Here is a 17,533-nt window from a genome sequence, read left to right on the forward strand (position 1 = left end):
GAGCATTGCGGTTCAGAGATGGGAAGTAGGAGGAGCATTGTGGTTCAGAGATGGGAAGTAGGAGGAGCATTGCGATTCAGAGATGGGAAGTAGGAGGAGCATTGTGGTTCAGAGATGGGAAGTAGGAGGAGCATTTCAAGCAGGAAACAGGCAGAATGGCAGACAGCACCTGGAAACCAACCGGACTCTGAGCTCGGCTAGAGCGACGCTTCCTTGAACTGCACCCTATTCCCTATATAGTACACTACTGTTAACACTAGCCCTGTGTACGGAATAGGGGACCATTTGGAACACATCTGTTGATATCTGACTCGCTCTATACACTGATTCTCTTCCACTTGTTGGTTCTAGTGTGTTTAGCAGAAATACCAGTTATTATGACCTACTTAACCAAACGTGAGAGAAATGTACATTAAGTTGCAGTGGAGAGGAGAGCTACGTTTAGTTTGGCTATAAACATACATGTTTATTTGGCTGAAGAGTGTTTGAGTCTAGTACTACGAGTCTGCCTTATGAATAAACATGTTTATCAGACTACCAGTCTGCCTTATGAATAAACACATTTATTAGACTACCAGTCTGCCTTATGAATAAACATGTTTATTAGACTACCAGTCTGCCTTATGAAAATACATGTTTATTAGACTACCAGTCTGCCTTATGAATAAACATGTTTATTAGACTACCAGTCTGCCTTATGAATAAACACATTTATTAGACTACCAGTCTGCCTTATGAATAAACATGTTTATTAGACTACCAGTCTGCCTTATGAAAATACATGTTTATTAGACTACCAGTCTGCCTTATGAATAAACATGTTTATTAGACTACCAGTCTGCCTTATGAATAAACACATTTATTAGACTACCAGTCTGCCTTATGAATAAACATGTTTATTAGACTACCAGTCTGCCTTATGAATAAACATGTTTATCAGACTACCAGTCTGCCTTATGAATAAACAAGTTTCTTAGACTACCAGTCTGCCTTATGAATAAACACGTTTATTAGACTACCAGTCTGCCTTATGAATAAACACGTTTCTTAGACTACCAGTCTGCCTTATGAATAAACATGTTTATTAGACTACCAGTCTGCCTTATGAATAAACACGTTTATTAGACTACCAGTCTGCCTTATGAATAAACATGTTTATTAGACTACCAGTCTGCCTTATGAAAATACATGTTTATTAGACTACCAGTCTGCCTTATGAATAAACACGTTTATTAGACTACCAGTCTGCCTTATGAAAATACATGTTTATTAGACTACCAGTCTGCCTTATGAGTAAACACGTTTATTAGACTACCAGTCTGCCTTATGAAAATACATGTTTATTAGACTACCAGTCTGCCTTATGAATAAACACGTGGGGGGGGGAATGAAGAACAGAATCAAAGCAGTTGCTCGGGGAGAAGACGTTAACCGTCGACAGTGGAAACCCATGTTCACAGTTAGCCGTTGTGTAAATACCAGCTGAAAAGTACTGAGGGGCTTGTCTCCAAGTCAGAGCAGGTCCGCCGTGGCCCAGCGAGACACTGGTGCCGGCCCACAGAGAAGGAAAAGTCTGAGCCTTTCGGGTAGAACACCATTGGAATTTCTCATTGGAAATGCTCCCTTAGAGATCCTCCCTGGTATTTAACCTGGTTCTGTCTGTGTTGCTGTAAGGCTGAGAGATCCTCCCTGGTATTTAACCTGGTTCTGTATGTATTGTTGTAAGGCTGAGAGATCCTCCCTGGTATTTAACCTGGTTCTGTCTGTATTGCTGTAAGGCTGAGAGATCCTCCCTGGTATTTAACCTGGTTCTGTCTGTATTGCTGTAAGGCTGAGAGATCCTCCCTGGTATTTAACCTGGTTCTGTCTGTATTGCTGTAAGGCTGACAGATCCTCCCTGGTATTTAACCTGGTTCGGTCTGTATTGCTGTAAGGCTGAGAGATCCTCCCTGGTATTTAACCTGGTTCTGTCTCTAAGGCTTTGGGTACATAGTTGCGCTGCTGTCCTTGTTGAACTGCCAGGATGAGACACTGTCTGGCTGGCTGCTGCTTTGTCTGCCTCAACAATGGCCTGGTTCTGCCTGGTTCTGCCAGGGCCTGCCTGGTTCTGCCAGGGCCTGCCTGGTTCTGCCAGGGCCTGCCTGGTTCTTCCAGGGCCTGCCTGGTTCTGCCAGGGTCTGGGGCTGTGTGACGGAGGCTAGCGTGGGGTGGGTGGGCGCCAAGGCCAGAACCTCTCCTAAATGTGTTCTATCATCTGTTCCATAATCTGCTTTAAACCAGCCTGTAGTCATGGGTTCTCAACTTCAGTCTGAATCACTCCTCCTCCTCCTCTCTCTCCCTCTCCTGTTCGTCCTCATCCTCCTCTTCCTCCCCTCTGTCTCCCTCATGTAGCCTAGCTCCCTCTCCTCTTCCTCCTCCTTCCACTTCTCCCCCTCCTCCCTCTTCTTGTCTCTCTCCTCCATCTATTTATGTTTCCCCCAGTCCTCCTCCCATCAGTTTAACTGTTGCTAAGGCCAGACCAGCCAGTCACTGAATCCCCAGTCCTCCTCCCATCAGTTTAACTGTTGCTAAGGCCAGACCAGCCAGTCACTGAATCCCCAGTCCTCCTCCCATCAGTGTAACTGTTGCTAAGGCCAGAGCAGCCAGTCACTGAATCCCCAGTCCTCCTCCCATCAGTTTAACTGTTGCTAAGGCCAGACCAGCCAGTCACTGAATCCCCAGTCCTCCTCCCATCAGTTTAACTGTTGCTAAGGCCAGAACAGCCAGTCACTGAATCCCCAGTCCTCCTCCCATCAGTTTAACTGTTGCTAAGGCCAGAACAGCCAGTCACTGAATCCCCAGTCCTCCTCCCATCAGTTTAACTGTTGCTAAGGCCAGAGCAGCCAGTCACTGAAACCAGCTCCTTTGAGGGTGTCCAGTATGTAGAGAGCCTAATAAATATATGTTCTTTACTGTTGAGTTATTCCTCTTGAAAGGGAATCGCAATGCCTTTTTAAAAGCTCAAGGTCTCATCGTCAAGGAAGGAATGATGATGTCTCTGTCACCTCTCTGTCATCTCTCTGTCGCCTCTCTGTCGCCTCTCTGTCGCCACTCTGTCACCTCTCTGTCACCTCTCTGTCACCACTCTGTCACCACTCTGTCACCTCTGTCACCTCTCTGTCACCTCTCTGTCACCTCTCTGTCACCTCTCTGTCACCTCTCTGTCAACACTCTGTCGCCACTCTGTCACCTCTCTGTCGCCACTCTGTCGCCACTCTGTCGCCACTCTGTCGCCACTCTGTCGCCACTCTGTCGCCTCTCTGTCACCTCTCTGTCACCTCTCTGTCACCTCTCTGTCGCCACTCTGTCGCCACTCTGTCGCCACTCTGTCGCCTCTCTGTCACCTCTCTGTCACCTCTCTGTCACCTCTCTGTCACCTCTCTGTCACCTCTCTGTCACCTCTCTGTCACCTCTCTGTCACCTCTCTGTCACCTCTCTGTCACCTCTCTGTGTGTCTTTCTCTCAATTTCAATTTAAGGGCTTTAGCAAGTGAAGTAGATAATATACAAAAGTGAAATAAACAATAAAAAAATGATCAGTAAACATTACACTCACAGAAGTTCCAAAAGAAATAAAGACATTACAAATGTCATATTATGTATTTATATACAGTGTTGTAACAATGTGCAAATGGTTAAAGTACAAAAAGGGAAAATAAATAAACATAAATATGGGTTGTATTTACAATGGTGTTTGTTCTTCACTGGTTGATTTTTTCTTGTGGAAACATCTCTCTCGTGTGTGTGTGTGTGTGTGTGTGTGTGTGTGTGTGTGTGTGTGTGTGTGTGTGTGTGTGTGTGAGACCTACCCATTAACTCTTCGTTGACTGTAACCAGCATCTAGTCTCGGGTGATGTACAGGGCTGTTTGGAAATATCCACGCGGGAGTGTTTCACTAGTCAAGTATTTATTTATATTTTGCCTCAGAGGAATAATCAGGGGCGTGTGACTGTAGTTTTCCTTCAGAATAATCCATTAGTGCAACACATTCATCAGGAAATAAATACATTTTTTATCAGATGACAACAGAAGTTCACCGCTGTTTGTCAGCCACAGAGGTAAATGAGCTTATAATGAAAAATAGTATTTTGTTTTGTGTAAAAACGATGCATATCCATCATATTTCTAATGTTTATCATAGAAAGAATGTAGCCAGCTACATTTCCTGATGTTTTTTTTTCAAGTTAATCTTGCGTTTTTAGCTAAAAGCTAGGCTGGACTGAGAACAGTAGCTATACATCAGCCAAGAGCCTCTGCTGATTTTTAAAATGCTCGTTTGTCAATTCTCATCCGAGTGGAGAAGTGCAACTGAAGCATAACATCAGTCTGATGCCGAGCGGGAAATTACAATAACAAGCATTTTACATCTGCAGAATTCTGCATTAACGCGACCCCTTAGTTTAACTTGCTAGTCTTCTAAGTCTTCTAAGACGGGGAAACATACAGTGCATTTGGGAAAGTATTCAGACTCCTTGACCTTTTCAACGTTTTGTTACGTTACAACCTTATTCTAAAATGGGTTAAATAAAAAAATAAAAAAATCTCATCAATCTACACACAATACCCCATAATGACATCGCAATACCCCATAATGACATCGCAATACCCCATAATGACATCGCAATACCCCATAACGACATCGCAATACCCCATAATGACATCGCAATACCCCATAATGACATCGCAATACCCCATAATGACATCACAATACCCCATAATGACATCACAATACCCCATAATGACGTCACAATACCCCATAATGACATCGCAATACCCCATAATGACATCGCAATACCCCATAATGACATCGCAATACCCCATAATGACATCACAATACCCCATAATGACATCACAAAACCCCATAATGACAAAGAGAAAACAGGTTTTTAGAAACGTTTGTCTGGTTGGGGGATAGATGTTCTGAGTGGGGGTGACTGGTTGGGGGTCCAAAATAAGTGTTTGGGGGTAGGTAGGGGGTTTAGAGGCCACAGCTGGCCAATGAGACTCGGATGAATCCTGTCTGTCTGTCAATAGCCAGACTGGTGTGTGTCTGTCTCTGGCTGCGTCCTGTGATTGACTGGGATGGTACACACACAAACAGTCCCACTCGGAGTGATGTGTAAATGTGCTGTCTGTCCTAGTTAACCTCCCGGTGCTGTCTGTCTCCAGTCTTCCTCTACTCTATTCTGTCTGTCAGTGGGAGGTCAGGGGACCAGCGGTGAGGAATATGGCTGATTCCACAGCACAGAGGGAGATGGTTGATTCAGTCTGCTGTCATGTATTTATAACCCACCTGATGAATGGAAAAAGTAAAAATGTCTCCTCTCCCTCTTTCTGTCCATCCTCTCTCTCTCTCTCTCTCTCTCTCTCTCTCTCTCACTCTTACCCCCCTCTGTCTTTCTGTCTGTCCTCTCTCTCTCTCCACCTCCCCTTCTCCCCCCCACCCTCTCTCTCTCTTTCTTTCTCTCTCTCTCTCTCTCTCTCTCTCTCTCTCTCCTCCACCCTCTCTCTCTCTCGCTCTCCACCTCCCCTCTCCCCCCCACCCTCCCTCTCTCTCGCCCTCTCCTCTCCTCCACCTCTCCCCTCTAGTCCAGTATCAGATGGAGATGATGCGATCTCTTCGTCATGTCAACATTGACCATCTTCATGTGGGCTGGTACCAGTCCACCTATTATGGATCATTTGTCAGCCGGGCCCTGCTGGACTCTCAGTTCAGTTACCAGCACGCCATCGAGGAGTCTGTCGTGCTCATCTACGGTAAGTAATCCGTCTGACACACCTCACACACACACACCACACACACACACACACACCTCACACACACACGCGCACAGAAACAAATGAATGTAATCTCCTCTTTCTAATAAGTGTATGGATGTTTTAATTCTGAGATCAGAGAGTGACGTGTCCAGATGATGTCCACTCTCTAAATAGGGTCAGGGTTGGTAATATACTCAAGCTTTCATTGGTACAAACACAACTTTGAGACAGACTGTTTTTGACAGGGTTTTCTCAGGCCTCGTCCTAGTGTCATGTCACCTACAGCTACAGCTTTGAGACAGACTGTTTTTGACAGGGTTTTCTCAGGCCTCGTCCTAGTGTCATGTCACCTACAGCTACAGCTTTGAGACAGACTGTTTTTGACAGGGTTTTCTCAGGCCTCGTCCTAGTGTCATGTCACCTACAGCTACAGCTTTGAGACAACAAACACAGCTTTTAGACAGACTGTTTTTGACAGGGTTTTCTCAGGCCTCGTCCTAGTGTCATGTCACCTACAGCTACAGCTTTGAGACAGACTGTTTTTGACAGGGTTTTCTCAGGCCTCGTCCTAGTGTCATGTCACCTACAGCTACAGCTTTTAGACAGACTGTTTTTGACAGGGTTTTCTCAGGCCTCGTCCTAGTGTCATGTCACCTACAGCTACAGCTTTGAGACAGACTGTTTTTGACAGGGTTTTCTCAGGCCTCGTCCTAGTGTCATGTCACCTACAGCTACAGCTTTGAGACAACAAACACAGCTTTTAGACAGACTGTTTTTGACAGGGTTTTCTCAGGCCTCGTCCTAGTGTCATGTCACCTACAGCTACAGCTTTGAGACAGACTGTTTTTGACAGGGTTTTCTCAGGCCTCGTCCTAGTGTCATGTCACCTACAGCTACAGCTTTGAGACAGACTGTTTTTGACAGGGTTTTCTCAGGCCTCGTCCTAGTGTCATGTCACCTACAGCTACAGCTTTGAGACAACAAACACAGCTTTTAGACAGACTGTTTTTGACAGGGTTTTCTCAGGCCTCGTCCTAGTGTCATGTCACCTACAGCTACAGCTTTGAGACAACAAACACAGCTTTTAGACAGACTGTTTTTGACAGGGTTTTCTCAGGCCTCGTCCTAGTGTCATGTCACCTACAGCTACAGCTTTGAGACAACAAACACAGCTTTTAGACAGACTGTTTTTGACAGGGTTTTCTCAGGCCTCGTCCTAGTGTCATGTCACCTACAGCTACAGCTTTGAGACAGACTGTTTTTGACAGGGTTTTCTCAGGCCTCGTCCTAGTGTCATGTCACCTACAGCTACAGCTTTTAGACAGACTGTTTTTGACAGGGTTTTCTCAGGCCTCGTCCTAGTGTCATGTCACCTACAGCTACAGCTTTGAGACAGACTGTTTTTGACAGGGTTTTCTCAGCCCTCGTCCTAGTGTCATGTCACCTACAGCTACAGCTTTTAGACAGACTGTTTTTGACAGGGTTTTCTCAGGCCTCGTCCTAGTGTCATGTCACCTACAGCTACAGCTTTGAGACAGACTGTTTTTGACAGGGTTTTCTCAGCCCTCGTCCTAGTGTCATGTCACCTACAGCTACAGCTTTGAGACAGACTGTTTTTGACAGGGTTTTCTCAGGCCTCGTCCTAGTGTCATGTCACCTACAGCTACAGCTTTGAGACAGACTGTTTTTGACAGGGTTTTCTCAGGCCTCGTCCTAGTGTCATGTCACCTACAGCTACAGCTTTTAGACAGACTGTTTTTGACAGGGTTTTCTCAGGCCTCGTCCTAGTGTCATGTCACCTACAGCTACAGCTTTGAGACAGACTGTTTTTGACAGGGTTTTCTCAGGCCTCGTCCTAGTGTCATGTCACCTACAGCTACAGCTTTTAGACAGACTGTTTTTGACAGGGTTTTCTCAGGCCTCGTCCTAGTGTCATGTCACCTACAGCTACAGCTTTGAGACAGACTGTTTTTGACAGGGTTTTCTCAGGCCTCGTCCTAGTGTCATGTCACCTACAGCTACAGCTTTGAGACAGACTGTTTTTGACAGGGTTTTCTCAGGCCTCGTCCTAGTGTCATGTCACCTACAGCCTTGAGAAGGTATTCACACCTCTTCTGACCTTCTCCACATTTTGTTGTTACAAAGTGGGATTCAAATGTATTTAATTGTATTATTCTTTTTTTTGTCAACGATCGACCATAAAATATTTCTGTCAAATTTGGAAGAAAGATGAAATGTCTTTGTAAGCAACTCCAGTGTATATTTGTCTTTTGTGTTTTCGGTTATTGGAAGGTGAATTCATCTCCCAGTGTCTGTTGGAAAGCAGATTAAACCAGGTTTTCCTCTAGGATGTTACCTGTGATTAGCTTCATTATGGTTCTTTTTACCCTAAAAAAACTCCCTAGTCCCGACATACACAACTGGAGGACCGGACCCAGAACCGGGTCAATGCGGACCGCAAGTCATGAAAAAAGTTTAAAAAAGATACAGTACCAGTCAAAAGTTTGGACATGCCTACTCATTCCAGGGTTTTTCTTTATTTTGACTATTTTCTACTTTGCAGAATAATAGTGAAGACATCAAAACTATGAAATGGCACATATGGAATCATGTAGTAACCAAAAAAGTGTTAAACAAACCAAAGTATATTTTAGATTCTTCAAAGTAGCCACCCTTTGCCTTGATGACAGCTTTGCACACACTTGGCATTCTCTCAACCAGCTTCACCTGGAATGCTTTTCCAACAGTCTTGAAGGAGTTCCTACATATGCTGAGCTCTTGTTGGCTGCTTTTCCTTCACTCTGCGGTCCAACTCATCCAAAACCATCTCAATTGGGTTGAGGTCAGGTGATTGTGGAGGCCAGGTCATCTGATGCAGCACTCCATCACTCTCCTTCTTGGTCAAATAGCCCTTACACAGCCTGGAGGTGTTTTTTTGGGTCATTGTCCTGTTGAAAAACAAATGATAGTCCCACTAAGTGCAAACCAGATTGGATGGTGTATTGCTGCAGAATGCTGTGGTAGCCATGCTGGTTAAGTGTGCCTTGAACTCTAAATATAACACAGACTGTGTCACCAGCAAAGCATTCCCACACCATCACACCTCCTCCTCCATGCTTCACGGTGGGAACCACACATGCAGAGATCATCCGTTCACCTACTCTGCGTCTCACAAAGACATTGCGGTTAGAACCAAAAATCTCAAATTTGGACTCATCAGACCAAAGGACAGATTTCCACTGGTCTAATGTCCATTGCTCATGTTTGTTGGCCCAAGCAAGTCTCTTCTTATTATTGGTGTCCTTTAAAAATAACCAGGCAAGTCAGTTATGAACAAATTCAAATTTTACAATGACGGCCTAACCCGGACAACCCTGGGCCGAGTGGCGCAGCCCATGGGATTCCTGATCATGGCCGGTTGTGATAAAGCCCAGGATCGAACCAGGGTCTGTAGTGACGCTTCTAGCCCTGAGATGCAGTGCTTTAGACAGCTGTGCCACTCGGGAGCCCAAAAATAGTAGTTTTTTTTGGGCAGAAATTCGACCATGAAGGCCTGATTCACGAGTCTCCTCTGAACAGTTGATGTTGAGATGTGTCTGTTACTTGAACTCTGTGAAGCATTTATTTGGGCTGCAATCTGAGGTGCAGTTAACTCTAATGAACTGATCCTCTGCAGCAGAGGGAACTCTGGGTCTTCCTTTCCTGTGGTGGTCCTCATGACAGCCAGTTTCATCATAGTGCTTGATGGTTTTTGCGACTGCACTTGAAGAAACTATCAAAGTTGACATTTTCCGGATTGACTGATCTTCATGTTGTTAAAGTAATGATGGACTGTCGTTTATCTTTGCCTATTTAAGCTTTTCTTGCCGTAATATGGGCTAGGTCTGTTACCAAACAGAGCTATCTTCTGTATACCACCCCTTCCTAGTCACAACACAACTGATTGTCTCAAAGTCATTAAGACGGAAAGAAATTACACATTAACTTTTAACAAGGCACACCTGTTAATTGAAATGTATTCCAAGTGACTATCTCATGAAGCTGGTTGAGAGAAAGCCACGAGTGTGCAAAGCTGTCATCAAGGCAAAGGGTGGCTACTTTGAAGAATCTCAAATGTAAAATATTTTTTAATTTGTTTAACACTTTTTTTTTGGTTACTACATGATTCCGTATGTATTATTTAATAGTTTGATGTCTTCACTGTTATTGTACAATGTAGAAAATAGTAAAAAATAAAGAAAAACCCTGGAATGAGTAGGTATTTTATTGTTACTCCGTTGGTCTTCGACCCATGGTATCATATAAACACACATAAGACATGGAAGAATTTGTAGAATTGCAGGAAATTAGCTTTAAAACAGGGAGAGAGAAAAAATCTGCCCCATGCAAAATGTGTAGAAAACATAATTCCACGTTGACATTATGGGTTAAAAAAAAAAAAATATATATATATATCTAAATTTGATCAATTTTAAAATCAAGCATTACCACAACAATGTGTAAAAAGTCAGAAATGGATGTGAACACTTCCTGAAGGTGCTGTACATAAATGAGGTTTGATTGATCACATGACCCAGGTCATGTCCTCTGCTGCCTCTGTCAGTAGCTGGGTTTCAGGGCGTCTTCATGATGGTCTGAATATGATAAAGACTTGAACATCTTGGCCATGTTCTGTTATAATCTCCACCCGGCACAGCCAGAAGAGGACTGACCACCCCTCAGAGCCTGGTTCCTCTCTAGGTTTCTTCCTAGGTTCTGGCCTTTCTAGGGAGTTTTTCCTAGCCACCTTGCTTCTACACCTGCATTGCTTGCTGTTTGGGGGGTTTTAGGCTGGGTTTCTGTACAGCACTTTGAGATATCCGCTGATGTAAGAAGGGCTTTATAAATACATTTGATTTGATGACATCCTCATGCTATTGCTCTGACAGGTCTTCCTCCATTAGTCCCCCTGTCCTCAGACATCTTCAGGGTGACCTCTGTCCCAAATGGTTACCCTGTTCCCTCTATAGTAGAGCACTAGTCTTTTAGTTACCAGCGCTCTGTGGGGACGTGTTCCTCAGTTTAACAGTTGAACACTTGAACATGACAGAAGAGACTGATGTTCCCTGACTGTGTGTCAGGAAGACCAGCAGTTCATAACTCACTCAGTCTTCTGCATGTTTAATGAGGGACCACTGTTTATCCATTGGATATCAATAATGAAGTGAATACCTAGGATTCATTCCAAATGGCACCCTATTCCCTATATAGGGCTCTCTGGTCAAAAGTATATATATAGGGAATAGGGTGCCATCTCTATAGGGAATAGGGTGCCATCTATATAGGGAATAGGGTGTCATCTATATAGGGAATAGGGTGCCATCTATAAAGGGTATAGGGTGCCATCTATATAGGGAATAGGGTGCCATCTATATAGGGAATAGGGTGTCATCTATATAGTGTGCCATCTATATCGGGAATAGTGTGACATCTATATAGGGAATAGGGTGCCATCTATATAGGGAATAGGGTGCCATCTATATAGGGAATAGGGAATAGGGTGCCATCTATATAGGGAATAGGGTGCCATCTATATAGGGAATAGGGTGCCATCTATATAGGGAATAGTGTGCCATCTATATATGGAATAGGGTGCCATCTATATAGGGAATAGGGAATAGGGTGCCATCTATATAGGGAATAGGGTGCCATCTATATAGGGAATAGGGTGCCATCTATATAGGGAATAGTGTGCCATCTATATATGGAATAGGGTGCCATCTATATAGGGAATAGGGTGCCATCTATATAGGGAATAGGGTGCCATCTATATAGGGAATAGGGTGACATCTATATTGGGAATAGTCTATATAGGGAATAGGGTGCCATCTATGTAGGGAATAGGGTGCCATCTATATAGGGAATAGTCTATGTAGGGAATAGGGTGCCATCTATGTAGGGAATAGGGTGCCATCTCTATAGGGAAAAGGGTGCCATCTATAAAGGGTATAGGGTGCCATCTATATAGGGAATAGGGTGCCATCTATATAGAGTGCCATCTATATAGGGAATAGGGTGACATCTATATAGGGAATAGCGTGCCATCTATATAGGGAATAGGGTGCCATCTATATAGTGTGCCATCTATATAGGGAATAGTGTGCCATCTATATAGGGAATAGGGTGCCATCTATATAGGGAATAGGGTGCCATCTATATAGGGAATAGGGTGACATCTATATTGGGAATAGTCTATATAGGGAATAGGGTGCCATCTATGTAGGGAATAGGGTGCCATCTATATAGGGAATAGTCTATGTAGGGAATAGGGTGCCATCTATGTAGGGAATAGGGTGCCATCTATGTAGGGAATAGTGTGCCATCTATGTAGGGAATAGTGTGCCATCTATATAGGGAATAGGGTGCCATCTACATAGGGATTAGGGTGCCATCTATATAGGGAATAGGGTGCCAACTTTATAGGGTGCCATCTATATAGGGAATAGGGTGCCATCTATATAGGGAGTAGTGTGCCATCTATATAGGGAGTAGGGTGCCATCTATATAGGGAGTAGGGTGCCATCTATATAGGGAATAGGGTGCCATCTATATAGGGTGTCAATTATATAGGGAATAGGGTGCCATCTATATAGGGTGCCATCTATATAGGGTGCCATCTATATAGGGAATAGGGTGCCAACTATCTAGGGTGCCATCTATACAAGGAATAGGGTGCCATCTATATATAGGGTGCCATCTATATTGGGAATAGGGTGCCATCTATATAGGGAATAGGGTGCCAATTATATAGGGAATAGGGTGCCATCTCTATATAGGGTCCCATCTATATAGGGAACAGGGTGCCATCTATATAGGGAACATGGTGCCATCTATATAGGGAACATGGTGCCATCTATATAGGGAACATGGTGCCATCTATATAGGGAATAGGGTGCCAAATATATAGGGAATGGGGTGCCATCTATTTTGGGAACGGGGTGCCATCTGTATCGGGAACGGGGTGCCATCTGTATCGGGAACGGGGTGCCATCTGTATCGGGAACGGGGTGCCATCTGTATCGGGAACGGGGTGCCATCTGTATCGGGAACGGGGTGCCATCTATATCGGGAACGGGGTGCCATCTGTATCGGGAACGGGGTGCCATCTGTATCGGGAACGGGGTGCCATCTGTATCGGGAACGGGGTGCCATCTGTATCGGGAACGGGGTGCCATCTGTATCGGGAACGGGGTGCCATCTGTATAGGGAACGGGGTGCCATCTGTATAGGGAACGGGGTGCCATCTGTATAGGGAACGGGGTGCCATCTGTATTGGGAACGGGGTGCCATCTGTATCGGGACAGAAGGACGAAGCATCTCTGTCCACACGGACAGAAGGACGAAGCATCTCTGTCCACACGGACAGAAGGACGAAGCATCTCTGTCCACGCGGACAGAAGGACGAAGCATCTCTGTCCACGCGGACAGAAGGACGAAGCATCTCTGTCCACGCGGACAGAAGGACGAAGCATCTCTGTCCACGCGGACAGAAGGACGAAGCATCTCTGTCCACGCGGACAGAAGGACGAAGCATCTCTGTCCACGCGGACAGAAGGACGAAGCATCTCTGTCCACGCGGACAGAAGGACGAAGCATCTCTGTCCACGCGGACAGAAGGACGAAGCATCTCTGTCCACGCGGACAGAAGGACGAAGCATCTCTGTCCACGCGGACAGAAGGACGAAGCATCTCTGTCCACGCGGACAGAAGGACGAAGCATCTCTGTCCACGCGGACAGAAGGACGAAGCATCTCTGTCCACGCGGACAGAAGGACGAAGCATCTCTGTCCACACGGACAGAAGGACGAAGCATCTCTGTCCACACGGACAGAAGGACGAAGCATCTCTGTCCACACGGACGAAGCATCTCTGTCCAGAAGGACGAAGCATCTCTGTCCAGAAGGACGAAGCATCTCTGTCCAGAAGGACGAAGCATCTCTGTCCAGAAGGACGAAGCATCTCTGTCCAGAAGGACGAAGCATCTCTGTCCAGAAGGACGAAGCATCTCTGTCCACACGGACGAAGCATCTCTGTCCACACGGACGAAGCATCTCTGTCCACACGGACAGAAGGACGAAGCATCTCTGTCCACACGGACAGAAGGACGAAGCATCTCTGTCCACACGGACAGAAGGACGAAGCATCTCTGTCCACACGGACAGAAGGACGAAGCATCTCTGTCCACACGGACAGAAGGACGAAGCATCTCTGTCCACACGGACAGAAGGACGAAGCATCGCACGAGGCAATCTGACAACTTCAGAAAACGATTTGGCCGTGCCAGACATTTCATGGCTAGAATCCACAGCAGGGCCCCACAGGGGAACTATTCATACCCGTTGACTTATTCTACATTTTGTTGCGCTACAGCCTGAATTCAAAATGGATTCCATTTATTTAAAACAAAAAAAGGTCACCCATCTTCACACAATACCCCCATAATGAAAAAGTGAAAATGTTTTTTTGAAAATGAAATATTTAATTTATATAAGTATTCTCACACACACACACACACACACGCGCCCGCACACACACACACACACGAGGCAATACTTTGTAAAAGCACTTTAGGCAGTGATTACAGCGGAGAGACTTTCTGGGATGTCTCTAAAAGCTTTCCACACCTGGAGTGTGTAAAACACCACTATTATTTTTTTAATGATTCAAGCTCTGTCAAATTGGTTGTTGATCATTGCCATAGATTTTCAAGTAGATTTAAGTCTAAACTGTAACTCGGCATCTCAGGAATATTCACAGTATTTTTGGTATTCATCTCCAGTGTAGTGTTGGCCTTGTGTTTTAGGTTAATGTCCTGCTGAAATGTGAATTAATCTCCTACTGTCTGGAGGAAAGCAGAACCAGGTTTTCACCTGTGCTTAGCTTCATTAAGTTTTTTTTTTATCCTGAAAAACTCCCTAGTCCTTAGCGATTACAAGCATACCCATAACATGATGCATCCACCACTATGCTAGAAAATATGTAGACTGGTACTCAGTAATGTGTTGTATTTGCCCCAAACATAACACTTTGTATTCAGGACCAAAAATCTATTTGCGTTGCCAAATTTTTTGCAGTATTACTTTAGTGCCTTGTTGCAAACAGGATGCATGTTTTGGAAAAATTGTTAGCTGTCATTTCGGTTAGCATTGTGGAGTAACTATAATGAACTAAAATATAAATGCAACATGTAAAGTGTTGGTCCCATGTTTCATGAACTGAAATAAGATCCCAGAAATGTTCCATGCGCACCAAAAACATCTGAAATTGTGCACAAATATGTTTACATTCCTGTTAGTGAGCATTTCTCCTTTGCCAAGATAATCCATTCACCTGACAGTTGCAGCATATCAAGAAAGTGATTAAACAGCATGATCATTACACAGGTGCACCTTGTGCTGGGGACAATTAAAGGCCACTCTGAAATATTAAAATGTGCAGTTGTGTCACACAACACAATGACACACATGTCTCAAGTTGAGGGAATGTGCAATTGGCATGCTGACTGCAGGAATGACCACCAGAGCTGTTGTCAGAGAATTTAATGTCTGTCAGGAAGACCAGCAGTTCATAACTCAGTCTTCTGCATGTTTAATGAGGGACCACTGTTAATCCATTGGATATCAATAATGAAGTCAATACCTAAGATTCATTCCAAATGGCACCCTATTCCCTATATAGGGCTCTCTGGTCAACCAGTAGTGCGCTATATAGGGAATAGGGTGCCATCTATATAGGGAATAGGGTGCCATCTATATAGGGAATAGGGTGCCATCTATATAGGGAGTAGGGTGCAATCTATATAGGGAGTAGGGTGCCATCTATATAGGGAGTAGGGTGCCATCTATATAGGGAATAGGGTGCCATCTATATAGGGAATAGGGTGCCATTTATATAGGGAATAGGGTGCCATTTGGGATGCAACCCGCTCTAAATGGATCAAAGCGCCTCAGAGGAATCTCAATTATCACAGTTAGAGAGGAAGTAGTGAGGGGAAATGGCTTTTTATAACACAGAGAGGAAGTAGTGAGGGAAATGGCTTTTTATAACACAGAGAGGAAGTAGTGAGGGGAAATGGCTTTTTATAACACAGAGAGGAAGTAGTGAGGGGAAATGGCTTTTTATAACACAGAGAGGAAGTAGTGAGGGGAAATGGCTTTTTATAACACAGAGAGGAAGTAGTGAGGGGAAATGGCTTTTTATAACACAGAGAGGAAGTAGTGAGGGGAAATGGCTTTTTATAACACAGAGAGGAAGTAGTGAGGGGAAATGGCTTTTTATAACACAGAGAGGAAGTAGTGAGGGGAAATGGCTTTTATAACACCTGGTTCATTAACATGTATGACTCAAACTGGATTCATTGACGTGTAGGAATCAAAGTCAACTTTAATCTTTCCCATCTGTGAAGTAAACAAATAATATTTATGTTTACTTGTCAGTAGCGTTGCACGGTATACTGAAACTTGGATACATCTTCCGATACTAAAACATGAAAAAAACGGTTCGGTATTATAATTTTTTTTTGTTAAATTCGGTACTTCTGTCAAATGTGTCTCATATCATATAAGGATTGAGAGGATGGAGTCCGTCTGGTCATTTGTCTGAATGTTCTCTAGGGGGCAGTAGTGAGCTAGCCAGGCTGCTTGTGCACGCTAGAAGAGAGAATACCCACAGCATGGCTTCTTCCAACTCAAACAGCATAACTCCACTTGGTATAACTGGTTCCAGATGCCAACTAGGGGAATACTTTGCTTTCAGAGCAGATTGAGGGTCCGGCCCACCGAAACAACGACGCTAAAAAGGTGAACCGAAGCAGTGCAAGGGAGGATTAGCTATTTTACACGTGATATTTGCATTGTAACATTATTGTTATTCTACTAAATTAGATATGTTTTTCAGTGACAATGGAACAGATATTCAGCTTAACATTCATTAAATCAAATGTTATTAGTCACATGTGCTGAATACAACAGGTGTAGTAGACCTTACAGAGAAATGCTGAATACAACAGGTGTAGTAGACCTTACAGTGAAATGCTGAATACAACAGGTGTAGTAGACCTCACAGTGAAATGCTGAATACAACAGGTGTAGTAGACCTCACAGTGAAATGCTGAATACAACAGGTGTAGTAGACCTTACAGTGAAATGCTGAATACAACAGGTGTAGTAGACCTTACAGTGAAATGCTGAATACAACAGGTGTAGTAGACCTTACAGTGAAATGCTGACTTACAAGCCCTTAACCAACGATGCAGCTGTTGGTTAAGAAAATATTTACTAAGTAAACGGAAGTGAAAATAATTAAAATCAAAAAGTAACACACAAGACAATTACATAACAATGTGGAGGCTATATACAGGGGGTACCGGTACCGAGTCAATGTGGAGGCTATATACAGGGGGTACCGGTACCGAGTCAATGTGGAGGCTATATACAGGGGGTACCGGTACCGAGTCAATGTGGAGGCTATATACAGGGGGTACCGGTACCGAGTCAATGTGGAGGCTATATACAGGGGGTACCGGTACAGAGTCAATGTGGAGGCTATATACAGGGGGTACCGGTACTGAGTCAATGTGCGGGGGTACAGGTGACTATGCGTAGATAGTAAACAGCGACACAGCCTATTATATAGGTCCTTGATGGCAGGAAGCTTGGCCCCAGTGATGTACTGGGCAGTTCGCATTACCCTCTGTA

At 44.4% G+C, this 17,533-nt stretch overlaps 2 protein-coding genes across 2 annotated transcripts in view; one reads left to right on the top strand and one right to left on the bottom strand.

Moving 5' to 3' along the window:
• LOC115187885 (CUB and sushi domain-containing protein 3-like) overlaps positions 1–17,533 on the bottom strand; it is a 1,475,978-nt gene that overhangs the window by 1,332,498 nt on the left and 125,947 nt on the right.
• LOC115187879 (eukaryotic translation initiation factor 3 subunit H) overlaps positions 1–17,533 on the top strand; it is an 83,258-nt gene that overhangs the window by 34,005 nt on the left and 31,720 nt on the right. Inside the window, exon 3 of the mRNA XM_029746920.1 lies at positions 5,628–5,795. Coding sequence (XP_029602780.1) covers positions 5,628–5,795 — 168 coding nt within the window. The remainder of the gene's footprint in view (positions 1–5,627; positions 5,796–17,533) is intronic.

The sequence above is a fragment of the Salmo trutta genome, unplaced genomic scaffold, assembly GCF_901001165.1.
Source record: "Salmo trutta unplaced genomic scaffold, fSalTru1.1, whole genome shotgun sequence".
Taxonomy (NCBI): Eukaryota; Metazoa; Chordata; class Actinopteri; order Salmoniformes; family Salmonidae; genus Salmo; species Salmo trutta.